Raw genomic sequence first — 27,109 nt, forward strand, 5'->3', positions numbered from 1 at the left:
AGATATTACCAGAAGAAGAAAAGAAGGCGATTGGTTTCAGATGTTTACCATTATAAAAACAAGACGCCATTTTGTGAATCCAAACCGAAATGTTACATGTGTCTTTCAGAGTAGAGACCAAGTTAATCAGAGGGATACAAGTTTGAGACAGATCTGCTTCCCAGTGCAGAGTGTGTGAGAGACAGGTGTGTGTGTGAGACAGGTGTCTGTGTGAGACAGATGTGTGTGTGTGAGACAGGTGTGTGTGTGAGACAGATGTGTGTGTGAGACAGATGTGTGTGTGTGAGAGACAGGTGTGTGTGTGAGACAGATGTGTGTGTGTGAGACAGGTGTGTGTGTGAGACAGATGTGTGTGTGGCGGTGAACACACTGAACTGACTTCAGCAGCTGATCTGCAGTCAGTTTCTGTCGTCAGGAGAGACTCTCAGACCTGCAGAGGAACCAGAGACACTGAGGAGAGACTCTCAGACCTGCAGAGGAACCAGAGACACTGAGGAGAGACTCTCAGACCTACAGAGGAAACAGAGACACTGAGGAGAGACTCTCAGACCTGCAGAGGAACCAGAGACACTGAGGAGAGACTCTCAGACCTGCAGAGGAACCAGAGACACTGAGGAGAGACTCTCAGACCTGCAGAGGAACCAGAGACACTGAGGAGAGACTCTCAGACCTGCAGAGGAACCAGAGACACTGAGGAGAGACTCTCAGACCTGCAGAGGAACCAGAGACACTGAGGAGAGACTCTCAGACCTGCAGAGGAACCAGAGACACTGAGGAGAGACTCTAAGACCTGCAGAGGAACCAGAGACACTGAGGAGACTCTCAGACCTGCAGAGGAACCAGAGACACTGAGGAGACTCTCAGACCTGCAGAGGAACCAGAGACACTGAGGAGAGACTCTCAGACCTGCAGAGGAACCAGAGACACTGAGGAACCATCAGAAGAGAACCTAAATCCAGCATAGAGAGGTTCAGTGAATGTGGTTCTGAAGGTGTAGAGGTGGATCAGTGAGTCAGAGGAGACTCTGTAGAAGGAGAGAGAGCCAGCAGGATGATCCAGATACACTGCTACTCTACCAGAGGAGGAGGAGGTGGAGGAGGAGGAGGGGGTGATGCTTGTTATGCTGTTATTGTGCCAGGCAAAGTAACCACCATCATCAGAGCACTCCAGACTCCAGGACTGATCATTCCTTCCAAACACACTGTCCTCTCTCTTTCCTCTCCTGCTGATGATTCCTCTGTAAGTCACTGATATACGAACCCTTCCTCTCCTCTCGACCTCCCAGTAACAGCGACCAGTCAGAGCTTCTCTGCACGTCAGCTGTCTCCAGTAGTCAAACCTCTCTGGATGATCAGGATATGGCTGCTCCTCCTCCACAAGTGTCACCGTCCTGTTGTCTTCAGACAGTTTGAGGTTCCTGTGAGCTGTGTTTGTGTCCAGCTCCAGTTCACAGGCATCTGATGGAGAGAACAGCTGCAGGTTATCATCTGTTCATTTCTTAACTACTTTACTGACTGACAGGAAGTCACTCAGACTGACGTCTCATATTCACTGAGAATGATGTCTAACAACCTGATCTTCATCAGGAGGTGATCCATCAATGATCTCACACCTAATACTTATTATTGTAAAATAAGAGAGAGGGAGGAGAGAGAGAGGGGGGGTGAGAGAGAGGGAGGGAGGAGGAGAGAGAGGGAGGAAGGAGGAGAGAGAGGGAGGGAGGATGAGAGAGATTCCAGCTAGCGGGGAACGTTCTCACAACTTTGGCTAACGTTACCTACAGGTTCTAATGATGTTTTAAAGCAACGTTTTAATCCGATGTTCAAAGAACCTTTTTAGGATGTTTATTATTTCAAATAATGTTCCTATAAGGTTTAAGGTTAACTAAGACATAACGTTTTAACTGCAACATTCAGAGGATGTTTTGAGGATGTTATTAAGGCCTGAGATGACAGAAAGGTTTTTTATAAAACGTTCCTTTAATGTAATATGTTAACAAAGGTGGAACGTTTTGCTTGCAACATTCTAAGGCTGTGTTTTGGGTAACACATTAAATATGTTCTTTAACACTAGAACCGCCAACGGGTACATTTTACCCGCAGCTGTTTTTTTATTGTATGTAACTTTTGTTCAATAACATATTAAAGTCTCCCAGTCCGTGACTTTTCCTGAAAGTGTGTTATGTAGCACCCTCTGTTGTTAAAAACTGTCAATAGGAAGTCAGATTGAAAAAATCGCCCAAAAAAATGCCATTTATACCCATATCCGCCAGCGGGTAATATTTACCTCATAGAAAATGCAGCGCAAACATGACGTGTTGCTATAGCAACGCCTTTTGTCTACTGCGGTTCCTTATAGATAGAGAGAGAGAGATAGATAGATAGATATATTGATAGATGGAGAGAGAGAGAGATAGACAGATAGATAGTTATAGATAGTGTAACATCTTGGAGAATACAAGATCTTGGATGACTGAGCTCACCTTGAGGACGTAATGCATGTGTGCAGGTTACGTGCCAGTTGAATAAAGGTGGACACTCGGCATGAGAGTAGTCTGCGTCGTCTATTTATGTAGACAATTATATGTCCATAGAACAGAACATTACAGATATATCGATAAAGTGAGATAGAGAGATTTGTACCTAAACAAAACACAAGTCTAACACCAAGCGTTTAAATCAGCACTCTTAGCGATATTTTAAACTTCATGCTATCTGCACAACCTATATCATATGAAAAGCTGAGAGTCCACAGATTCTATTGGTATAAGTTTCATCCCTGTGCGATCAAAACTCACTGTTCTGTCTGACAAATAAAAGAACATTGTACCTTGAAAATCTATAGCGGGTACATTTTACCCGTTGGCGGTTTTAGGTATACAGCGACCTCTGGCGGTCCTAGTGTTAAAAAAAACATTCCCTCAATGTTACATGTTAACAAAAGAAGAACATTTTCAAAGCAACATTCTGAAAATACTTTCATGATGTTATTGAGACCTGAGATGACAGAAAGTGTTTTCTAAAATGTTACTTTAATGTGATATGTTAACAAAGGTGGAACATTTTGTTTGTTATACCGTGAGTTCTGTGCTAACGGCGTTAGCATTTTAAGCTCAGGGCTAATTCAGAGGCTCAGTGTTAGTCTTTTGTTTTTTTGTTGCAAAAAATGGTTTATATCATCAGTTAGCTGAGTTTCTTCCCGTTACATGGATATGAAACATTCACAGTTTATTAAACATTAAGAAGCCCTCAGACGCTGTTTCCTGCAAATGATGCGTTTTTACCCCCGGTACCGGGTGGATGGGATTCAACAGGTTAAACTCTCAGGTTCAATGAGTGACACAACAAGGGAACCCTGTAAGCTGTATACATTAAATCCTACTTCCAGATGGGCCCCAGACAGTGGAGACAAATTCACCATGGCCTTGAACTCACCTGATCTGATGAATGACATGTCACTATTTGACCAAAATCAATATGTTCCTACCAAAGATGGTGTAAACATGGCCATTGATTATATCAATATGATATTTCACAAGGCAGCTATTAAAGCTGACCTTGTAAAACAAAAGCGGAAGCCTGTTAAAAGGCAACACGCTGACAAATGGTTTGACCAGGAATACAAGACCATCAGAAAAGACCTGAGAAAAATAGCAAATGAAAAACATCGGAAACCAAACAACCCAGCCTTACGCATTAGATACAATGACCTTTTAAACAAATATAAATGTACAATAAGGAACCAAAAAAAAATGATACCCACATGAAACTTGAGGATATTGAGAAAGCCATTGATCAAAATCAATTCTGGGATCTGTGGAGCAACTTCAACACAAAACAACCGCAAGCATTACCCATCCAAAACGGTGACATCTGGAGAGAACATTTTGAAAGTTTGTACAAAGACATACCAATAAATCTAATGAATTCAGATCAATGTATTACAAAAGAGAAACTCCAAACATTAGAAGAAACTATTAAAGACAACCAAAACCCCCTTGATTTCCCAATGACTTGGGAAGAGTTGACCACACAGACACAATCTCTCCGGCCAAGGAAAGCTTGTGGCCCAGACAACATTAAAAAGGAAATGCTCAGATGCAGCACCCCAGAGATGCAGGTCCAGTGTTAAAGCTGTTCAGTATCATATTGCAGTCAGGATGTTTTCATCTGGTGCAAAGGGCTCATCTCCCCCATTCATAAGAGTGGAGACAAATCAGACCCTAAGAACTACCGTGGCATCTGTGTCAGCAGCTGTCTGGGGAAATTATTCTGTAGTATTCTAAATAAAAGAATACAAGATTTCCTTAACCGACAATCCATCTTGAGTCCAAATCAAATTGGCTTCCTTCCAAAACACCGCACCACCGACCATGTATATACCCTTCACACTTTAGTTAACAAACATGAACACCAAACAAAACATGGTAAGATATTCACTTGTTTCATTGATTTCAAAAAAGCTTTCGACTCTATTTGGCACGAAGGGCTCTATCATAGACTTCTACATTGTGGTATAGGGGGCAAAATGTACGATCTGGTTAAATCAATGTATTTAGGGAATAAGTGTGCTGTTCAAACTGGAGACAAACAAACTGAATTCTTCACCCAGAGAAGAGGTGTTCGTCAGGGTTGCAATTTAAGTCCCACTTTATTTAATATATATATAAATGAACTTGCTGTTCAGTTGGATCACTGTGCTGCTCCTGGCCTCTCCCTCCTAGAGAGAGAGGTGAAGTGTCTGCTTTATGCTGATGACCTTGTTCTGCTGTCTCCTACTGAACAAGGACTACAACAACAGCTGGACATAGTAGACCAGTACTGTAAGAACTGGGCCCTGGCAGTCAATATGAAGAAAACTAATGTCATGGTTTTCCAAAAACGCCCCAGATGTCAGGAGAACAAATACCAGTTTACCATAAATAATCATATCATGGAACATAGTATGAGTTACACCTACCTCGGTTTAACCATAACAGCATCAGGAAGTTTCAACATGGCAGTGAATGCACTCAAAGAAAAAGCCAGAAGAGCTCTTAATGCAATTAAGAGAAGATTTTATAATGTCCAAATTCCAATTAAAATCTGGCTCAAAATCTTTGATAGTGTGATCCAGCCCATTGCGCTGTACGGTAGTGAAGTATGGGGTCCACTCAGTCACCAGAGCTATACCCGCTGGGACAAACATCCAACAGAGTCTTTCCATGCAGAATTCTGCAGATACATTTGTTCAGAGAAAAACACCAACAAATGCATGTAGAGCAGAATTAGGCAGATACCCACTGATCATTAAGACTCAAAAGAGAGCACTGACATTCTTTAACCACCTTAGGTCCAGCCCCCGAGACCCCCTCCACTCCAAAGCCCTCCAAAGCCAAGAGCTAACCCCAGAGAAGAGTCCCCTATGTCAGCTGGTGCTGAGGCCCCTCTCAGAGCCACTCTGACCAGTCTCTCAACAACACTGCTCTCCAAACACCAATCACAGTCAAACGCATTATAACACAATGTAAAGACAACTATTTACAACATTGGAGAGACAAAACATTGGAAACATTGGAAAGACAAAACATTGGTAAATCTGATATGCGCCGGTGAAGACGGTCGCATTGACGTTTGGCTCCTCTCCAACTTTGCCCTTTTTAGTATTTTGTGCGTGTTTATTTACTTTTTGCCGTGTTACTTTTAAAATGGTTCGCAACATGCAAGCCGACCGCACCAACTGTGCTATACAATATAGCAGAGTTGGGATGATATCCGAAAATTGGCTGCAAATATAAAATTCATTTTTCACCAATAGTCTGCCTTTTCCAAAATACCCAGAAAAATAAAATACCCAACTGGATGGCAAATAATTTATGCATCATTAATTTATAAGAAACTGATATTACAAAACTGGTCAGTCTTTGTTTGTTTTGAACAAATGAGCGGGGATGCAGTATCAATTTATTAATTGGTACTATTCTTTTTAAGTCAAATTTTGTTGCAAATTAATTTCTTGGTGTCATAAAAATCTTGAATGTCATTTCATTCTACCCTCACTCATCCTGTTAAAAACATCTAATTATACAAAACTAAAAAAAGAATACATTTGAAACCCTAAATATATGAGAATATACCTATAACAGTGAAAAGAAGAAGTGAGCTTTCTGTTAAGAAATGTGTATCTGTTGGTTCTGTTGGTTCTGTTGGTTCTGTGTTCACTTTGTTGTGTTTGTGGATCTCATGTGCAGTGTAACCTGAGCAGCTCTGAGGAATCAAACTGAAAACACACTCACACTTCCTCACACCAGGTTTCAACCACTGCAGTCCACCATGGTCCATCCTGCAGGAAGAAACACAGTCAGGATCAACTTCATACACCTTCACTCAAATCCACCATTACACAGGAAGCTGTCTGTCTGTCTGTCTGTCTGTCTGTCTGTCTGTCTGTCTGTCTGTCTGTCCGTCCGTGTGTCTGTCTGTCCGTCCGTCCGTCCGTCTGTCTGTCCGTCCGTCCGTCCGTCCGTCCGTGTGTCTGTCTGTCCGTCCGTCCGTCCGTCCGTCCGTCCGTCTGTCCGTCCGTGTGTCTGTCTGTCTGTCCGTCCGTCCGTCTGTCTGTCTGTCTGTCTGTCTGTCTGTGTGTCCATACCTGAGTGTCTCCAGTCTCCAGAGAGGATCCTCACGTCCAGCAGACAGCAGCTTCTCTCCTGAGTCTCCTGGATGATTGTAGCTCAGGTCCAGCTCTCTCAGATGGGAGGGGTTGGAGCTCAGAGCTGAAGCCAGAGAAACACAGCCTTCCTCTGTGACCTGACAGCCTGACAGACTGAACACACACACACACACACACACACACACACACACACACACACACACACACACACACACACACACACACACACACACACACACACACACACACACACACACACACACACACACACACACACACACACACACACACACACACACACACACACACACACACACACACACACACACACACACACACACACACACACACACACACACACACACACACACACACACACAATAATACAGTTAGAGAGTAAACATTGAGGTTCGTGTCTTAGTTAATGAAAGGAACGTTGGAGGTTGCTGTGTTTGTTCTCTAGAAGTCTCAACCCTGAGACGGCTGTGGTAAACTCAAAGAATTGAGAAACCAGACTTGAGATTTCCACAGAAGAGATACCAACTCACAGTAAGCAAAACGTACTTGGGAATTAAATGACTTTTGAAGTTGTATTGGTTAAAGAAAAAAAATGCAGAGAGGTGGATTTAGGATTTACACAGCTATGGTTGAAATCTGTTTGTTGATTGTCGTTTGATGGTTGTTTGTTTTGTTTGTTGGTCTTGTTTTATGTTGATAAATGTTTATACTGGAGAAATCACGTGTATTTGCCTCGTAGTCTGCCTGAGAAGCTTAAGGTTTGACTGAGGGAATATTGATTTGCTTTGCTAGCCGTGTCACTGTGTCTGACCTCGTAGTCTTGAGTTCTGCCTGAGAAGACCCTAATGGCCTGTCTTACGGACCCTACACACGGCGGCGTGCGTTGAAGCTTGCCGGCGGGCATGTCTGACGCTAGACCAACAACCAATCACATGAATCTCCCGTCCCAGACACACAAGCAGCGGTTTGATTGGCTAGAGCTTGTACTGGCATATGATTCGATTGGCTGGCGCTTCCGTCGAAGCTTCAAAAGTAGAACATTGCGCTACGCTTTGCTTCCACAATGCAGTTCGGTGAAGCGTGACGTCACCCCATTCAAAGTGAATGGGCAGAAGCGTTGAAGCTTCAACGCACGCCGCCGTGTGTAGGGACCGTTAAGGTTCAGAGATTTATTGGCTGAGGGGATATGACTTGCTTTGGTAGCCAAGTGCACAAAAACAGGGTGGAGGGGTCTGCCCATGCCTGTTCGGGTCGGTTCGGTAATTAAGAGATTAAAAAGCCCGATCTGAGTTGAGGGAGTTAAAAAGCAGGGCTCAATGCTAACTTTTAAAAGTGGTTGCCAGGCAACCAGGCATCAGCTTTTGGTTGCCAAAACTGAAAATACGGTTGCCATTTTTAGTCACCTTATATTTTAAATAAATAAGATACTACACAGTTATACATCAACTTAATAATGAAATGCTTTACTTATTTGAAACTAAAGCTGTAGTAAACTTGTCCACCCTCAATTGCTAGTATACTAAACACCAGTAGTGCAGCTGTTGTTGTCACGATTCTCATGTTATGTCACGTTTATAGTTTTGTAGGTTTGGGTGTTTTTGCTGTTTTCCATGTCATGTTTTCCTTTGGGTTATTGTCTGGTCCTCTTCCCTGTGTTTTTCCTCTTGTCATTAGTTTCCCTGTGTTTTCCTCTTGTCATTAGTTTCCCTGGTGTGTCTAATTGTCTGATTATGTTCACCTGGGCCCCTGTGTTTTCTCCTCCCTCCTCACCTGTGTCTTGTTGTGTGATTGAGTCTTGTGTGTATTTAAGTTCTGGGTTGTCTGTCTGTCTTGGTCGGTTCGTCTTGTTCCCTGACTAGTTCTGCGGTGAGTGTTCTGTTTTTGTCATTGTATATATATCTCATAGCCTTGAAATAAAGGAAGTTCAGTTTATATCTGCATTTGGGTCCTGCTTGTTTCACAAACCGTGACAATTGTCATGTTCTTCACATATCCCTCACACATGAATTGAGCAAGTCACTAGTTTCTTCATCATCCGTTGTCTCCCTTTCAAATTTGGGTTTTCTTGACCTTTGTGCTGACCCCCACCATAGATCCATTGGCCCTTCAGCATTGAAGTCTTGACCTTTGTGCTGACCCCCACCATAGATCCATTGGCCCTTCAGCATTGAAGTCTTGACCTTTGTGCTGACCCCCACCATAGATCCATTGGCCCTTCAGCATTGAAGTCTTGACCTTTGTGCTGACCCCCACCATAGATCCATTGGCCCTTCAGCATTGAAGTCTTGACCTTTGTGCTGACCCCCACCATAGATCCATTGGCCCTTCAGTATTGAAGTATTGACCTTTGTGCTGACCCCCACCATAGATCCATTGGCCCTTCAGCATTGAAGTCTTGACCTTTGTGCTGACCCCCACCATAGATCCATTGGCCCTTCAGCATTGAAGTCTTGACCTTTGTGCTGACCCCCACCATAGATCCATTGGCCCTTCAGCATTGAAGTCTTGACCTTTGTGCTGACCCCCACCATAGATCCATTGGCCCTTCAGTATTGAAGTATTGACCTTTGTGCTGACCCCCACCATAGATCCACTGGCCCTTCAGCATTGAAGTCTTGACCTTTGTGCTGACCCCCACCATAGATCTATTGGCCCTTCAGCATTGAAGTCTTGACCTTTGTGCTGACCCCCACCATAGATCCATTGGCCCTTCAGTATTGAAGTATTGACCTTTGTGCTGACCTCCACCATAGATCCACTGGCCCTTCAGCATTGAAGTCTTGATCGGCCATACTAATACATTTCGAATGTTAAATAAATGAAAACCATTCACAGTAAGAATTAGATATTAATTATTAATGCTGTAAATGGCCTTTAATATGTCTAACTATATTTAAAATGTGTTACCTTTTTATAGAAGTGATTATATTTGTATGCCAATATTTTCCTATGGTAAAGTTTTGTTTTGCACTTTTATTTTGGTAGTAATAAGATCGGGACTCTTACCGGAAGTGAATGCACAACGGAGCAGAATGTACTTAATATATATTTAGCCTCCCAAGACTTTACACATTTCCTCTCTGCTTTTCGTTCAGGTTCACTTGAGCTTTATCAGTTGAATCACTTTGAACATTCGTTTGCGATGTTGACGGGTTGGCCGAACTTTTTACCCCACAGTCAAACTACTTAATCTGCTTCGCCATTTTTTGTAAAACAAACACATGGCGCACCGCGCACACGAGTAAACGTGCATCGCTTTCCGGCTCCGTAATCACACCAATGCACGTGCAACTTAACCTGCTCATCTCTGAGCCTGTTTTTCAGGTCTCAGGCTCGAAAATGACATTCCCAGAACAAATGACCATATCTTCTCTTCTAAAAGGGTTAAATTAATCATCTTTTTTCTCAAAGTAATGATAAACCTGTGAGTTGGATGTAGAAAAGTCAGAATCAATAAAGATGTTTTTTATTTTAAAGAAAATTCAGATTGAACATGGTAAAAAACTGTAAATTATAGTGTCCGTCCAAAAAATATGTTTTACTTATAGTGAAAACTACCCTTGGATGATGTTAAGGTAGACTAAAAGCTTTAGGAATCCAAACTATAACATATAAGTACCCTGTATCAAGATTGATGCAAAACAAGTGACATTTGACCTTTTTAGAGAGGTTTAGCAAAAAGAACTCCACCTCTGAGGTGATCTGGGTGGAAATGGCCTTTTTTACCATTTATCTGGAACCCAATGGTCGATTATGGTGATTGATATCTCTTTCTGACCGGTAGAGTAGGGCTGTACCCGAATATCTGAATATTCGTTCGTTGGAGTACTATTCGGGTTTCAATTTCGTTATTCGGATATTCGTTTTTTTATTTATTTATTTTTATTTATTGAAAACTCCAATATCAACGTAAGAGCTTGTGCCTCTTCGGGGGGTGCTAACACTTAACCATACACTTTATCGTTTACTTTCTTCTTCCTTATATGTAGATATGACTTTTTCTCCGTTAGTCTCTGTCACGTTGTTTCCATAGCAACAACGACCTCCTGTCAACAGTGCTAACTCTCCTTCAAAATAAAAGCATGTCCATAAAAAATAGGAAGCCAAGCCAAATTACACTTAAGACATATACAACTGCAACAAAAGTAACAAAAACAATGCGATATCCTTTTCAATTTCAAAGAACACAAATTGGGTTACATTAACAAATAACTATAAAACAACAATACTGTAGAACAGGGGTGCTCAATACGTCGATCCCGATCTACCAGTCGATCCCAAAGGTATTATTGGTAGATCGCGTGACATTAAAAAAATTGACGTCAACCTATCATCCATCCTGTCTTTTGATTGATATACAGGGCAGCCAGTCAGATGACATCTGAATTTTGTCTGACACTTAGGTCACTGCGCATGAGCAAACAACTGCACTAAGTGCTAACTAACTAGCAAGCTTGTCAGCGAGTTACGGCCAGTTTTCAGCCTTTGGTTTTTTCTCTCAAACCTATGAAAGGGTATAAAAATGAGTGAGGTAGCTGGACCAAGTAAGAAGAAAAAAACGTATAACTTTCATACGGAATGGGAGGAGGACTTTTTTTTCACGATGACATTTTCCAAGTGCGTTTGCCTCATCTGCCAGTCTACCATAGCAATACCAAAGAAGGGGAATGTGGAGCGGCATTTTCGGACTGTTCATGGAAAATACGACACCGACTTCCCGCCGAAAAGCGAGCTGAGAAAGAGAAAAGTGAAGGAACTGAAATCCCAGTTGTCCGGACAGCAGTCATTTTTCACGCAACAAACTTCAAAAGCGAAAGCCGCCACCGAAGCATCGTTCCGGGTGAGTCACATCATCGTCAATAACAAGAAGTCCTTCCAAGACGGAGAGATGGTAAAAGAGGCATTCGTTGAAGCAGCTGACTCATTGTTCCGAGACTTTAAAAATAAGGCAGAAATATTATCTTCGATCAAAGCTCTCCAGCTGTCAAGAAGCACAGTTACACGGCGCTGTGAAGCCATGGCTGAGGATTTAACCCAGCAACTTTGGAAGGACATTGGAGATTGCGAGTGTTTCTCACTGCAGTTGGACGAATCAACGGACGTGAGTGACACAGCCCAGATGTGCATTTTCATTCGTATGGTGTTTAGTGATATCACTACAAAAGAAGAGCTATTAACAGTACTGCCCATGAAAGAACAGACGCGAGGAGAGGACATATTTCAGTCGTTTAAAAACTTTATCGCGAAAACTCAGCTCCCAGTGTACAAATTGATGTCTATCACCACGGATGGAGCACCCGCAATGGTTGGCCGCTTGAATGGATTTATTGCAAAGTGCAGGCAGGACGATGCTTTCCCGGACTTCCTAAATTACCATTGCATAATCCACCAACAAGCGTTATGCGCTAAAATGCTCAACATGAAAGAGATCATGGATGTTGCAACGAAGATCGCCTGTTCTATTCGCGCCAGATCTCTTCAAAGAAGGCTATTCCGTGCACATCTGGAGAATGCTGACTGCGAACACTCTGAGTTGTTGCTACACACTGACGTGAGATGGCTTAGTCGAGGGAAATTCCTGCAAAGATTTCGAGAGCTCTGTCCGGAGATTAAGGAGTTTTTCCGTGTAGCTGGACATGCAAAATACACGCAACTAAATGACGGTCAGTGGCTGTTAGACTTGGCATTTTTAACCGATCTGACCAACATGTTGAATGACCTTAATCTACAGCTGCAAGGAAAAGACAAAACAGTGATCAATATGATCAGCTCGGTTAATGCTTTCAAACGAAAGATGCAACATCTCTCCTCAAAGCTGCAGCGCCATGATTTGGCAAACTTCCAGAACCTGGCGTCAGAGCTGGAGATGCAAAGGAAGGCCTGTGTGCAACTTGACACTGCACGCTACACAGAGCAGATTGACAAATGTCTGTCAGAGTTTGACAAACGCTTTCAAGACTTTTCTTTGCTCGAGCCAGTCGCTACATTCATGTGCTATCCTTTTCGGGAAGATGCTGAGGTTGATTCACTCGCATCAAAAATTGCAACACTGTTTCACCTGAACTCTTCTGTAGTGGAAGATGAGATTTTGACACTACAAGCTGACATTGAGCTGAAGTCCAGAGCTCATGGACAGTTCTGGAACTTACTCACAGAGGTAAAGTACCCCAACATGAGGAAATGTGCTACCTCCTTGACAGCATTATTCGGCTCCACTTATTTATGTGAGTCAGCCTTTTCCCACATGAAGATCATCAAGTCCAAGTACCGTTCCACCATGACTGATGAACATTTGGAAGTGTGCTTGAGGCTGGCTGTCAGCAGTTACCGTCCGGACTATGCATCCCTGGCTGATTCAATTCAGTGCAAGTCATCAGAGTAAACTCGGGTAATGACAAAAAATGTACATAGTTAATTGTGTTGTGTTGTGCAATATTGGCTCATACGATATAAAGAATCCTCAATATATTTATAAATAAATATATGTTTTGCATTTTTTGTAGTAGGTAGATCATTTTGACTTGATCATTTTATAAGTAGCTCTCATGCTGAAAAAGTGTGAGCACCCCTGCTGTAGAATAACAACATGAATGCCGTGAATAAACCGAAATACACGTGTTGAAGCGGTTAGCTGCTGATTATTACCCCCCCCCCCAAATATTCGCTGCTGATTACTACCGAATATCCGGAGCCCGAAAAATGGTATTCGGGACAGCCCTACGGTAGAGCCAATAGAATCGAAGGGGGGTTTTCACATAGACACCAACGTTAACACAAAAAGGTGGGGGCTTCGCGCATGCAGTTTTGCATGAGAGTGAAGCTGCCTCACGCTCTGACATCTGGAAACGGAAAAGCAGGTTTATTGCTTATGGATCATCAGAAATCATTTCAAAGGGACACAGACACATTGGATTAACCTATGGATTAACTTCCACTTTTGATCAGAAAACAACAAAGGTAGGACATGTTGCCGGTTTCAGCTACCTAGCGCCACATGTTTTGATTTCTGTTCTTGTTAATATCTCCGCGAGTTCCTATCATACAGTGATGATGCATGTACTTATCGATTCTGTGTCGTCTCCCGATGCTAGTCGATATGTTGGATGTGCAGTTAAGATAAATAATAAGGGTGTTATGAGTGGGTTTCTGTGCAGTAATGCGTTAGCATTTTTCGCTCGTTGCTGATTCAGAGGCTGAGCGTTAGCATTGTGGGGATTTAAAAGAATGTTTAAAAAAAGATCAATTAGAGATGTAGCACTTCATTTCAGACTCCAGCTTACAGCTTCCTGCGACCTGCCTAACACCAGTATAGAGGAATGTTAAGCCCTCCCACTATTTTCCAAGAGGGCGTTGCCAGATTTTCAATTTCAGGTTTTAACCAGGAGATGGCGCTTCATTCACAAATACAGAAAGACAAGTTTCATGGACTTTCAGTTGTGTTTTGAAGAGCATTTGAGCACATCAATATTTTAGATCAACTAAAGTATATCTAATCTTGTAATTCAATAATATATAGTCTTTATATATTAAATAATCATAATAATAATGTTTACATTACACTTCTTTATTTGTTATGCTCATATTTAACCTTTACAATCGTTTGCTTTAATATGCAGTATATTTTTTGTATATTTTTGTGTTTGCTTCCTCCTGCTCCCTTTCGGACACATACTGTATGATTTATTATTAATATGAAGATATTATTAAGATAAGATGTTACTTTATTGATTGAACATTTTAGTTTAGAATGTGCTGTCCCACGGTAATTCAGAAGGCTCACAGGTCACATTCAGACCATTATTTAAAACAATAGGTGCTTTCACACCGTCTACAGTTTGATTTGTATAGAGGGAGCTCTGTGGCTGAATGGCCAGCGATTAGGTGTGGCGCATTTATCATAGGTGATCAGAGCTAACTGCCTGCCGTCAGATTTCATTTAAAAAACAGATCTGATTTTAAGACTATTTCTGCGCTCATAAAGAATGATAAGAATAAGAATAATGAGTATTGAACTGGTTTCATTAATTAGTGAGTTTATTTAACACTAGAACCGCCAATCGGGTCAATTTGTGTGATGTGTGTTGTGTGTGTGCAATGTAACTTTTTTTCAATAAAATATTAAAGTCTCCCAGTCCGTGACTTTTCCTGAAAGTGTGTTATGTAGCACCCTATGTTGTTAAAAATGGCATTCTAATAGCGGGATTTGACGGGTTTAGGTAGGCCTATACAAAAACCTCTGGCGGTTCTAGTGTTAAGGTAATTAGGTACAGTAGAAGCCCTTTTTTATCAGTAACGAATTTAGCAGTTGAACATAAAAGTCAACTAACTGAGGGTCACTTGCAATGACAGTGTTGTGTCTAACTTTAAGCTTGTCACTCAGAGTAACCTACCGTTAATTTAGCTGCTGGAGAAGAAAGATCAAGGGGGGAGGGGGGCAGAGAGCTGTGGTTGATGGGCCATTAGTTGTGTAAATACACAGCTGAGAGCTGCCGTTTCATTCAGACTGTTTAAAAAACGGTAACAACGGACTATTTTTCTTAGCGGATGCATGTCAATTTAAATCAATACATACAACTATTTTTTAAATCAATACAAATATTTTCTAAATCCATAAAAGCATTTCAATTAATATTGGGAGTCATGTCGTTACTTTGTTGAGAATGTGGCCGAGTAATAAGCGGGATAATTTGCAGCGACTTGTTCCTTATGGGGAAAATAACACCCGTCATGCAGATCAGGATCCCTCCGCGTATCCTGATCTGCCGACGAGGTTCCATTAAAATATACATATTTTTGGTGAATTACTGAGTTTAGGCACGTTAATAACGTTTTAATGAAGTTGAATACAGTATATTCATATGTGTCAGTGATTTCATGTCAATTCGGCGAACATAAACATAAATGATCGTGGTGAAGATGATGATTAAATTAGGATTACAAATCGAGAGCCGGGCTGCATTTCCTCCCGTTCGTTTTTTTCGACTAAACAACATTATTTTGTTAAATAACAACATGTTGATGTTTTGTAAATGATCACATGTCTCTTATTTAGCACAGAGTATGATATCCGTGACATATGGATCGTAACAAAGTTCCGCTGTACATCCAGCGTACTGTATCTGACTTTATTTCACATGAGCTCCAGTGTGGAACCCCACTGCACCCCCTGGTGGATCAATGATCCATTGCAGCTGGCTTCATTATAATTACATTTATCTATCACGGGGGTGGTCTCAAGTCAAGTTGGAGGTTTTCCCTTGAGCGAGGGCAGATCACGTACCAATCACGGCCCTCGCGTTTCAAACTGTCTGAGATGAAGCACTACATCTGTAGCTGAGTTTCTTCCCGTTACATGGATATAAAACATTCATAGTTTATTAAATATTAAGATGCCCTCAGACGCTGTTTCCTGCAGATGACGTGTTTTTCCTCCCGGTACCGGGGAGGCGGTGTAGAACAGGTTAAGTATCAGGTTCCGACTGGTCACAACAATATTTAAATATCACTCTTAATACAACAAATAATTAACATCATGGCAACCAAAGGCCAAGAAGTGGTTGACATTTTTTCTGAATGGTTGCCAATGGCAACCGTTACTGTCGAGCCCTGAAAAGATAAAACTTGCCTCGCGACTCTGTGAATTCACTAAATACAAAAGTGGAGGTTTCCATGTTTTGTCAGGCCGTAGTGAGTTAGAGACTCAGTAAAGAGCTAAATGTTTTGGTTTACCATGGGTTCTGTTGGTCAAAGAAGCTGCAGCTTGAGATGTGTCCCCCTATCTCCTGATTTTTGTCAGCGGAGACGTTGTTTTTTCAAGGCTGAGAGCTCCAGCCCGGGATGTGTCTGTCTTTGTCTGTGGAAAGTAGTTTTCACTCCTTGTCTCCTCTTTAAACCATAGAGAGGGTTGTTTTTCTATGTTTAGTTTTGTATTGGGAAGTTCATATCCTAACTAAGTATTAATTAGTCCTAAAGACGTCATGATCTAATGACCTTTCGAAATCTGGAACATATCCAAGTTTCGGAGACCTGACAATGTTCGTGTGTGTTTTACACGTATAAAGCACACGAGATATTTGTGCTCGTTGGAGCATTACTGTGACTGCTTGAGAGCAAAGGTAATGTTTCCTCGTTATTATTGATTGTTGTACAACAAAATAATAATTGATCAACCATATCTGTGTTTTATTGATTCCTCTCTGTTTCATTATTTCCTGTTGTGAGAGCTAAATTGCCACAAAAATAGCCTTTTAGTGCCTTGTATTTAATCTTATGTGTGTGTAACGGAGGTGATCTCTGGGGCCATAGATCTCGGCCTCCGTTACGGATTGTGTAGCTTCGTTGGTGGTGAAGTCAATGTAGTTTGTGCATCTGTCTGTGTTTTGGTTTGTCTGTCTCTGTTTCCTGTTTTAGTTTGAAAAGTGTTCCCCCTCCCGTTTTGTCTGTTGCTGCTGATTGTGTTCACCTGGTGTCCTGTGTTGTCTCCTCCCCCCTCACCTGTGTCTTGTTGGTTTGATTGGTCCTGTGTGTATTTAGGTTATGTTTCCTGTTAGTCTGGGTGTGTGTGAGATCCTTGTTGCTGGTGACTCTGTGCATGGGTAACAGTCATATTGAGGCTGTGTATCTTGTACCACAAAGGGGAATAAATGCCCACACCGGGTTATATTTGAACTCTCTGCCTCTGCCTCCTTGCTTGGTCGGGCCGCTCAACGGTCAGCTTCACAGTGTGCTTTTATCTATTCTTGTAATATTATATTTGTTATAATTAGGGCTGGGACTTTAACGCGTTAATTAATATTAATTAATTAAAGTTAGTTAGTTTAAAAAAATTTACGCATTTTAATCGCACTTATTTTTGCACCGCGGAACGTTTCTCACTGGATGAGTTTCAGGGGTACCGATTATACTGGAGCACCAACTAACGTTCATGACTTCAAACAACAACAAACCACAGTGAACAATAGTCAAACATGAACGAAGAAGCTGATGAGACCGCTTTGGTTGGCCCCGTGGATGGGACATTTTGTTTTAAAAAACGGACGGATGGAAGCGTCAATAAGAGCACGGTTGTTTGCAAATTATGCAAAAAGGAATTTGCATATCACCGCAGCACATCAAGCCTCAAGTATCACCTCAATGCAAAACATGTGGAAGCTAGCGTGGACGTTAGCCCGACTCGGAGTACAAGGACCCACACCCAATTCGCGTTGATCAAACAGTGGCCTATGCAACAGAGAGATTTTATTTTTCATCAGGACATTGGAAGAATAGGAGGGATTGAGGTCAATCACTGGAACTTTTTTATTTGATTTTAAATGGTACACTTTATGTTGAACTATTTATTACGTTGTTGGTGCAACTGGCACTTTATGTTGAACTGTTTATTGTTTTGGCCAAGGTTATTGAGAGAGTTCGACTGAAATTGATTAGATTTTTTAAATCAACTGTTGGTAAATCAACAAAGTCTGTTATGGCCTCTGAAGCAACAGAGAGATGTTTTCTAATAGTCAGGGTTTCCAATGTTCTGAATGTACTTGAAAGTATTGTGTTTTACTTCAAAAACAAAGTGTTATAGTTTACAGAAGGTCTACCGACCTATAGGCTACCTGAATCTCTGAAATGTGCTATATTCCTAAATATGCTATTGCTAAACTTTATGGCAAAAATTGCACTTTTCTGTTGGTCTTGGTTAAGTACCATCTTGAAAAAAATAAACAATGCTTTGTTGCTTAAGCTTATGTATTCAGTCATTATTTAATGGTATACTAAAATCCATGTGAAAAAAATTGCTTCTCACTGTTCTCAGGTCAGATATTTATATGTGATTAAAAATGCGATTTAATTTCGATTAATTAATTACAAAGCCTGTAATTAATTAGATAAATTTTTTTAATCGAGTCCCGGCCCTAATTATAATGTTATGTTCATTGTGAAGCACGTTGGCAAACCCTCTGTTTTTAAAATGTGCTAAAGAAATAAAGTGGATTGGATTAAACAGCTTGTCACTAACCTGAGAGTCTCCAGTTCACAGTGTGGACTTTCCAGTCCAGCACACAGAAGCTTCACTCCTGAATCCTGCAGGTCGTTGTTACTCAGGTCCAGTTCTCTCAGACTAGAGGACTGGGAGCTGAGGACTGAGGACAGAGCTTCACAGCTTCTCTCTGAGAGGTTACAGCCACTCAGTCTGGAGAGGAATCAGCAATACAGAAAAAACTTATTACAACTGTTATTTGTTGCTGAATAAATAAAACTACATTTAACCTGGGTAGTTATGTGTTCACATACAGAGCTTTGTTGGAGGCTTTGACCACTGGCAGCAGCCTCAGAAGAGCCTCCTCTGAAGCAGAGTATTTCTTCAGGTCAAACACGTCCAGATCTTCTCCTGATGACAGTAAGATGAAGACCAGAGCTGACCACTGAGCAGGAGACAGTTTATCTGTGGAGAGACTTCCTGATCTCAGGGACTGTTGGATCTGCTCCACTAGAGAACCATCATTCAGTTCATTCAGACAGTGGAACAGGTTGATGCTTCTCTCTGGAGACAGATCCTCTTCAATGTTCTTCTTGATGTACTGGACTGTTTCCTCTTCAGTCTCTGAGCCACTTCCTGTCTGTGTCAGCAGGCCTCGTAGGAGTTTCTGATTGGTCTGCAGTGAAAGACCCAGGAGGAAGCGGAGGAACAAGTCCAGGTGTCCGTTTGGACTCTGTAAGGCCTGGTCCACAGCACTCTGGTAGAGATGTGTTAGTTTGGGTTGAACTTCAGACTCCTGGGAGGTTGTTGGTTCTTCTGCCAGCAGGTTGACTCCAGAGGTGATGAAGGTCAGATGGACATGAAGAGAAGCCAGAAACTCCTGAACGCTCAGATGGACGAAGCAGAACACCTTGTTCTGGTACAGTCCTCTCTCCTCTCTAAAGACCTGTGTGAACACTCCTGAGTACACTGAGGCTGCTCTGATATCGATGCCACACTCTGTCAGGTCGGACTCATAGAAGATCAGGTTGCCTTTCTGCAGCTGCTCAAAAGCCAGTTTCCCCAGAGCCTCCATCATCTCCCTGCTCTCTGGACTCCAGTGTGGATCTGTCTCAGCTCCTCCATCATACTTGATGTTCTTCACTTTGGACTGAACCACCAGGAAGTGGATGTACATCTCAGTCAGGGTCTTGGGCAGCTCTCCTCCCCCTCTGGTTTTCAACACCTCCTCCAGAACTGAAGCAGAGATCCAGCAGAAGACTGGGATGTGGCACATGATGTGGAGGCTTCGTGAGGTCTTGATGTGGGAGATGATGGTGCCGGCCTGCTCCTGATCTCTGAATCTCTTCCTGAAGTACTCCTCCTTCTGTGGGTCAGTGAACCCTCGGACCTCTGTCACCATGTCCACACACTCAGGAGGGATCTGATTGGCTGCTGCAGGTCGTGTGGTTATCCAGAGACGAGCAGAGGGAAGCAGCTTCCCCCTGATGAGGTTTGTCAGCAGCACATCCACTGAGGTGGACTCTGTGACATCAGTCAGGATCTCAGTGTTGTGGAAGTCCAGAGGAAGTCGACACTCATCCAGACCGTCAAAGATGAACACAACCAGGAACTGATCAAACCTGCAGATTCCTGCGTCTCTGGTTTCAGAGAAGAAGTGATGAACAAGTTCCACCAAGCTGTACTTGTTCTCTCTCACCACATTCAGCTCTCTGAAGGTGAATGGAAATATGAACTGGATGTCCTGGTGGGCTTTGCCTTCAGCCCAGTCCAGAGTGAACTTCTGTGTTAAGACTGTTTTCCCAATGCCAGCCACGCCCTTTGTCAGCACTGCTCTGATTGGTGCATCTCTTCCAGGTGAGGCTTTAAAGAGTTCTTCTTGTCTGATGGGTGTTTCTGGTCTGTCTGGTTTCCTGGATGCTGTTTCAATCTGTCTGACCTCATGTTCAGCATTGACCTCTGCAGACCCCCCCTCTGTGATGTAGAGCTCTGTGTAGATCTGGTTCAGAAGGGTTTGGTTTCCTGCTTTAGCGATGCCCTCAAACACAAACTGGAACCTCTCCTTCAGGGAGGATTTGAGTTTACTGCACACTGCAGCAGGAGTTCCTGAATGAACAAACAACAGGTGGAATCAGTGAGTGGGTCCTGCAGAAACACTGAGACTCTGAACATTTAAGTGTGGCTGTATAGTTTGAATCAGCTCCTCAGAGGACACACTGATGCAGACGTGTGCAGCATATGAACAGCAGAGTTTGTAAATGTAAACTTCTCCATGTTCCTCCATCTCCTCTCCATCATGTGAAATGTGTTAAACCCTCTTACTGCTCTGCAGACGCTCAGCCAGCTCCTCCTGCTTCATGCTCCTCAGGAAGTGCAGAGTGATGTTCTGAAATGCCTCTCTGCTGCTCCTACTCTGCTCTTCATCCTCAGCGTCCAGGGCCTCCTCTTCCTCCCTCTGACTTTCTGAGCCTTCTGGGTAATCTGAACTCAGAGCCTTCTGGATCTTCTTCAGCTCGTTCTTCACAAAAGTCACGATGTTCTCCTCCAGCAGCTGGAACAGATTGATCAATCAATCAATCAATGTTTATTTATATATAGCCCAATATCACAAATGTTACATTTGTCTCAGTGGACTTCACAGTTTGTACAGAATATCAGTATGACAATACGACACCCTCTGTCCTTAGACCCTCTGTCCTTAGGCCCTCTGTCCTTAGACCCTCTGTCCTTAGACCTTCACATCGTACAAGGAAAAACTTCCAGAGAAAACCCACAGTTTAAAGGGGAACATGGAGAAACCTCAGGGAGAGCAACAGAGGAGGGATCCCTCTCCCAGGACGGACAGACGTGCAATAGATGCCGTGTGTAAATTGAAAAGATAATACATTTGCAACATAGGTAGTCCAAATGTTTGGAAATGCATGTGTGTATAATAGGAAGATGAATCCATGAGTATATCCATCCAGGACTTATGATCCAGGACCACAGCCAAGACTCAAGATCCAGGACTCGCAATCCATGACACAGGACCGCAGGATCATCCATGACTTCAGATCCCGGCGTATATAGACACCAAAAAGAAAGACATTTGGGGAAGCTGGGTTAATCGGAACATGAGAGTACACAGGTATAGACAGAGAGAAGGAAGAAGTAAGATGTCCCCCGACAAACTAAGCCTATATCAGCAAAACTAGGGGCTGAATCTAATCAGCCCTAACTATAAGCTTTATCAAAAAGGAAGGTCTTAAGCGCACTCTTAAAAACGGATAGGGTGTCTGCCGTCCGAACACAACCTGGAAGCTGATTCCACAAAAGTGGAGCTTGATAAGAAAAGGCTCTGGCTCCCATTGTACTTTTAGAGACTCTAGGAACAACCAACAACCCTGCATTCTTGGAACGCAATGCCCTAGTAGGACAGTAGGGTATAATGAGTTCTTTAAGGTAAGATGGCGCCTGCCCATTAAGGGCTTTGTAGGCAAGAAGAAGAATTTTAAATTCTATCCTGTGTTCTATAGGGAGCCAGTGTAAGGCAGCCAGAACAGGAGTAATGTGGTCCCTTTTCCTAACTCTGGTTAGTACACGAGCTGCAGCATTTTGAATCAGCTGAAGCGACTTGACTGACTTCTTGGTACACCCTGATAATAAGGAGTTACAATAATCCAGCCTTGAAGTAACAAATGCATGGACTAGTTTCTCTGCATCGTTTTGAGGCAAGATATGCCTGATTTTTGCAATGTTACGTAGATGGAAGTAGGCTGTCCTTGAAATGGATTTTATGTGGGTGTTAAAGGATAAATCCTGATCAAATATAACACCAAGATTCCTTACAGTCTCACTGGAGGCCAAATTAATGCCATCCATAGTTAGTATATCTTTAGATAATTTGTTTCGTAGATTCTTCGGGCCAAGTACAATAACTTCAGTTTTGGTCGTGTTTAACATCAAAAAATTTAAGGTCATCCACGTTTTTAAGTCCTTGAGGCAGTCTTGAATTTTATTTAGATGATTAATTTCATCAGGCTTGATTGATAAATATAGTTGAGTATCATCCGCATAACAATGAAAGTTTACAGAATGATTCCTCATAATATTGCCTAACGGAAGCATATATAGGGTGAACAAAATAGGTCCAAGCACTGAGCCCTGTGGCACTCCATGGCTAACTTTGGTTTGCATGGAAGATTCATCGTTGACACGTACAAACTGAGAGCGTTCAGATAGATAGGACCTAAACCAGCCTAATGCAGTTCCCTGTATGCCAACTAAGTGCTCTAGTCTTTGCAATAGGATATCATGGTCGATAGTATCAAATGCAGCACTAAGATCGAGCAAAACAAGAATAAAGAAAAGTCCCTTGTCAGAGGCTATTAGAATGTCATTTGTGACTTTAACCAGAGCTGTCTCTGTGCTATGTTGTTTTCTAAAGCCAGACTGAAAATCTTCAAATAAATCATAGTTTTTTAAGTAATCACACAGCTGTTTTGCGACTGCTTTCTCAAGAATCTTTGAGAGGAACGGAAGATTAGAAATAGGTCTATAGTTGGCTAAAACCTCTGGATTGAGGTTGTGCTTTTTAAGAAGCGGTTTTATCACTGCTACTTTGAATGATTGTGGAACATAGCCTGATAATAAAGACATATTCATAATATTTAATAAAGAAGTGCTAATTAATGGAAAAACTTATTTTAACAGCTTAGTTGGAATCGGGTCTAAGATACACGTTGATGGTTTAGAAGAGAGAATCATTGAATTTAATTGTTCAAGGTTTATGGCTGAAAAGCATTCTAGTTTACTATCCAGTGTAATATTAGAACTTACGTTTCCGGGAGCTGTTGATAACACTATACTGGTTAAAGGCAAGAGGTCTTTGATTTTGTACAGTGCTGAAAATAAATCTTGCATTATTCTTATTCTCATCTATTAATGAAGAGTAGTATGCTGCTCTCGCTTTACGCAGTGCTTTCTTATATTCATTGAGTGTAATATGCCAAATTAAACGAGATTCTTCAAGTTTAGTGGAACGCCATATCCTTTCAAGTTGTCTCGACTTTTGCTTTATTTTGCGGGTTTCGGCATTATGCCATGGAGCTAATCTATGTTGTTTTATTTTCTTCTTTTTCAAAGGAGCAACAGAGTCTAATTTTATTCGCAGCGCACCTGTAGCACTATCAACAACATGATCAATTTGGGGTGGTGTACATTTTGTATAAGTTTCCTCCCCTACATGCAGACATGCTATCGAGTTAAGTATTGGTGGAATCTCTTCCTTAAATGTGGCTATAGCACTAACAGATAGGTTTCTGCTGCAGGAGCTTTTGGCTAATGCTTTGTAGTCTAGTAACAGTACTTCAAAAGTTACTAAGAAATGGTCGGATAAAGCAGGATTATGCGGTTCGACTAATAGTTGCTCAATTTCAATACCATAAGTCAGAACAAGGTCAAGAGTGTGATTATAGCAGTGGGTTGGTTTATTTACACTCTGACAGAAACCAACAGAATCTAATATAGAGTTAAATGCAACAGTAAGGCTATTTTTATCATCGTCAACATGAATATTAAAGTCACCTACGATAATTACTTTATCTGTTTTAAGAACCAAAGCTGATAAAAACTCAGAGAATTCTGATAAGAATTCTGAATAAGGACCTGGTGCACGGTACACTGTAACAAATAAGATTGGCTGCAAAGTTTTCCAGGTCGGATGCGTAAGACTAAAAACGAGGCTTTCAAAGGAGGTATCATTTAAGTTTGGTTTAGTATTGATAAGTAAACTTGAGTCAAAGATTGCTGCAACTCCACCTCCTCGGCCCGTGCCTCGGGCAATATGAGTATTGATATGGCTGGGTGGAGTGGCCTCATTTATGCTGACATATTCTTCATGTCTCAACCAAGTTTCAGTGAGACAGCATATATCAATATTATAATCTGATATTAAATCATTTACCAGTATTGCTTTAGATGCTAGAGATCTTATGTTTAAGAGACCACATTTAATCTTCCTGTTTTGTTGCACTGTAGTAGTTGTTACATTTACTTTTATTAGGTTATTATGTATGACACCTCTATTAGGTTTTACCTTAAATTGTCCTTGGGCAGACACACACACCGTTAATATTGGGTATTTTATTGGGTTCGGGATTCCTATGGATGACTGCCTAGGAGAGAGCGCAGTGAAGCGTGTAAGACTGCGACTCTGCCTCCTGGTCTCAACTCCAGTTTGTCATGGATTAAGTCACAAAGCCCTGAAATGTTTGCCGAAATGAGATTTGCACCTTCCAAATTAGGATGAATGCCGTCTCTCTTAATCAGACCAGGTTTTCCCCAGAAGGCTGTCCAATTATTCACGAAGCCCACATTGTTTGCTGGGCACCACCAAGACAACCAGCGCTGAAATGATGACATGCGGCTATACATGTCATCATTGATCAGATTGGGGAGGGGACCAGAGAAGATTACGGTGTCCGACATTGTTTTAGCATAACTACACACCGACGCCACATTAAGTTTGGTGCATTCTGATTGGCGTAAACGAACATCATTACCACCGACGTGAATAACAATCCTACTGTATTTACGTTTATTTTTAGCCAGCAGTCTAAGATGCGCCTCAACGTCGCCCGCTCTGGCCCCCGGAATGCATGTGACTGTGGACGCTTCGGTCTCTAAATTCACGTGTCTCATAATAGAGCTACCAATAACCAGAGTTGGCTTCTCAGCGGGTGTCTCGCTGAGTGGGGAATATCTGTTAGATACGTGAACGGGTTGGTGGGGACCTGCGGGTTTCGCGTTATGCCCCTTCTGAACAGTCACCCATTCTCCCTGCTGCTCGGGAGTTGCCGGGGGACGGCTAAGAGGAGCTACCTTTTGCCGGTCCGCACCGGCTAACATGGGCTTTAATGTAGCTGAGTTGTTTTCTAAGATGCGGAGCCGAGCTTCTATGGCTATGATTCCCGCCTCCAACCTAACAACTATACTACATTTAACACATGTATCGGTACCAGTAAAGGAGGTAGGGGAGTAACCAAACATGAGACAGTTAGAGCAGGAAATAGCACCCGAGGGTGGGGAAAGAGCCATGGCTAGCTATCAAGCTAAAGTAGCTACCGTTAGCAAACCCGAAAAGAGTGTAGGCAACTGTGGAGTTACAGTCGCTAAGAGAAGGAGGGTTGTGAGTGCTTAAGCTGTAGTAACGTGTGATTGATGAACATTGATCAGATGAATATCGTTAAAACTAAAGTTATTATGTTTGGGATAATGTGCAGCAAGGCGGACATTATTGGAGAAATAACACCAGACGCAAATCTTGACCACACTCACACTTAGGTAGGGCCACCCCTCACTACAGAACCCTCTGGGATCTCTTGAACAGATTTAGTCGTCTGCCTTCAATCAGCAGTTCATTGAATCTGGTTCTCCAGAAGTTAGTAGAGGTGAGACCTTTCAGAGGTGGATCTGATCCTAAACTTTCATAGACTCAAAAGCTTCTGATAGGTCAATCAGTAGGTCTGGTTAATAGTCAGATTAACACAGGCCCCCCGACGCAGCAACAGTTCATTTAAAGAAGACAACATGTGGTCATCTGTCCGTCTGAAGGCCTGCTGGTCTAAACAGAGCAGCGTGGACACTGTCAGGACCTGAATGGTAGATCATCTGTAGTTCATAGTAAATGTATATTTGTACACACCATAAATATGGAGTCCAGGTCTGTGTGATGCTTCGGGGCGGACTGATCACTGGGAACCTCTGAGAACTCCTGCAGAACTCTGTGGAGAAAACATCAAGAACAATTAAAGAGTCTACTCTGCACACAGCTGACTGAAGGTGTTCTGAGATGGAGACAGAATAACAGGGTAACTGTGGCTCAGCAGCTGGAGGAGGGGGGGGGGGGTATTATCTGGAGCCTGATCTGAACCAACCTGTGATGCCTTCTCCAAAGAGAAGTCAGAGAGTAACAGAGTCCAGTTTGAAATTCTTACCTCTCATCAGCACTTTGTCCAGCTTTAAAGTTCATAGGAGACTCCATAGACCAGTCACTCTTCATGGACTCACAGCTGGGTCTAGGTCTCTGCTGCTGGATCCTGAGACTGATAAAGAACAGAGTAATAAAACCACCAGACACCTCATGTCGCCCTTCATGCCATTAACAGCTCACTGCCTGCCGTCAAACAGAAGGGGGGGGTCGTCTAAAACAATCCATGATTAATGTCATAATTTGGTAAAAATAATCTGTCTTTGCTCATTATCTGATTCATAATACAAATAGAAGTCATTAGAAACCAACTCAAGAGAGGCACGTTGGAGGCTGGAGCAGGATTGACTCTTCTCCAAAGAGAGTCAGATAGTAGCCTAACAGAGTCCAGTTTGAAATTCTTACCTTTCATCAGCACTTTGTCCAGCTTTAAAGTTCATAGGAGACTCCATAGACCAGTCACTCTTCATGGACTGACAGCTGGGTTCAGGTCCAGGTCCAGGTCC

General features: G+C 42.3%; 1 protein-coding gene across 1 annotated transcript; it reads right to left on the minus strand.

Annotated features, from left to right (window-relative positions):
• Positions 1-670: 670 nt before the first annotated feature.
• On the minus strand, positions 671-27,109 carry LOC307027307 (NLR family CARD domain-containing protein 3-like). Its single transcript, XM_079695530.1, has 10 exons — positions 27,009-27,109; positions 26,611-26,718; positions 26,319-26,397; positions 20,957-21,185; positions 18,949-20,740; positions 18,674-18,847; positions 6,628-6,801; positions 6,275-6,321; positions 829-1,457; positions 671-750 (listed from the first exon to the last, which is right to left on the minus strand). Exons 1-9 carry the CDS (start codon positions 27,071-27,073, stop codon positions 901-903), a joined length of 3,225 nt encoding a protein of 1,074 aa, XP_079551656.1. The 5' UTR covers positions 27,074-27,109; the 3' UTR covers positions 671-750; positions 829-900.

Source organism: Notothenia rossii (genome assembly GCF_949606895.1).
Source record: "Notothenia rossii genome assembly, contig: scaffold_164, whole genome shotgun sequence".
Taxonomy (NCBI): Eukaryota; Metazoa; Chordata; class Actinopteri; order Perciformes; family Nototheniidae; genus Notothenia; species Notothenia rossii.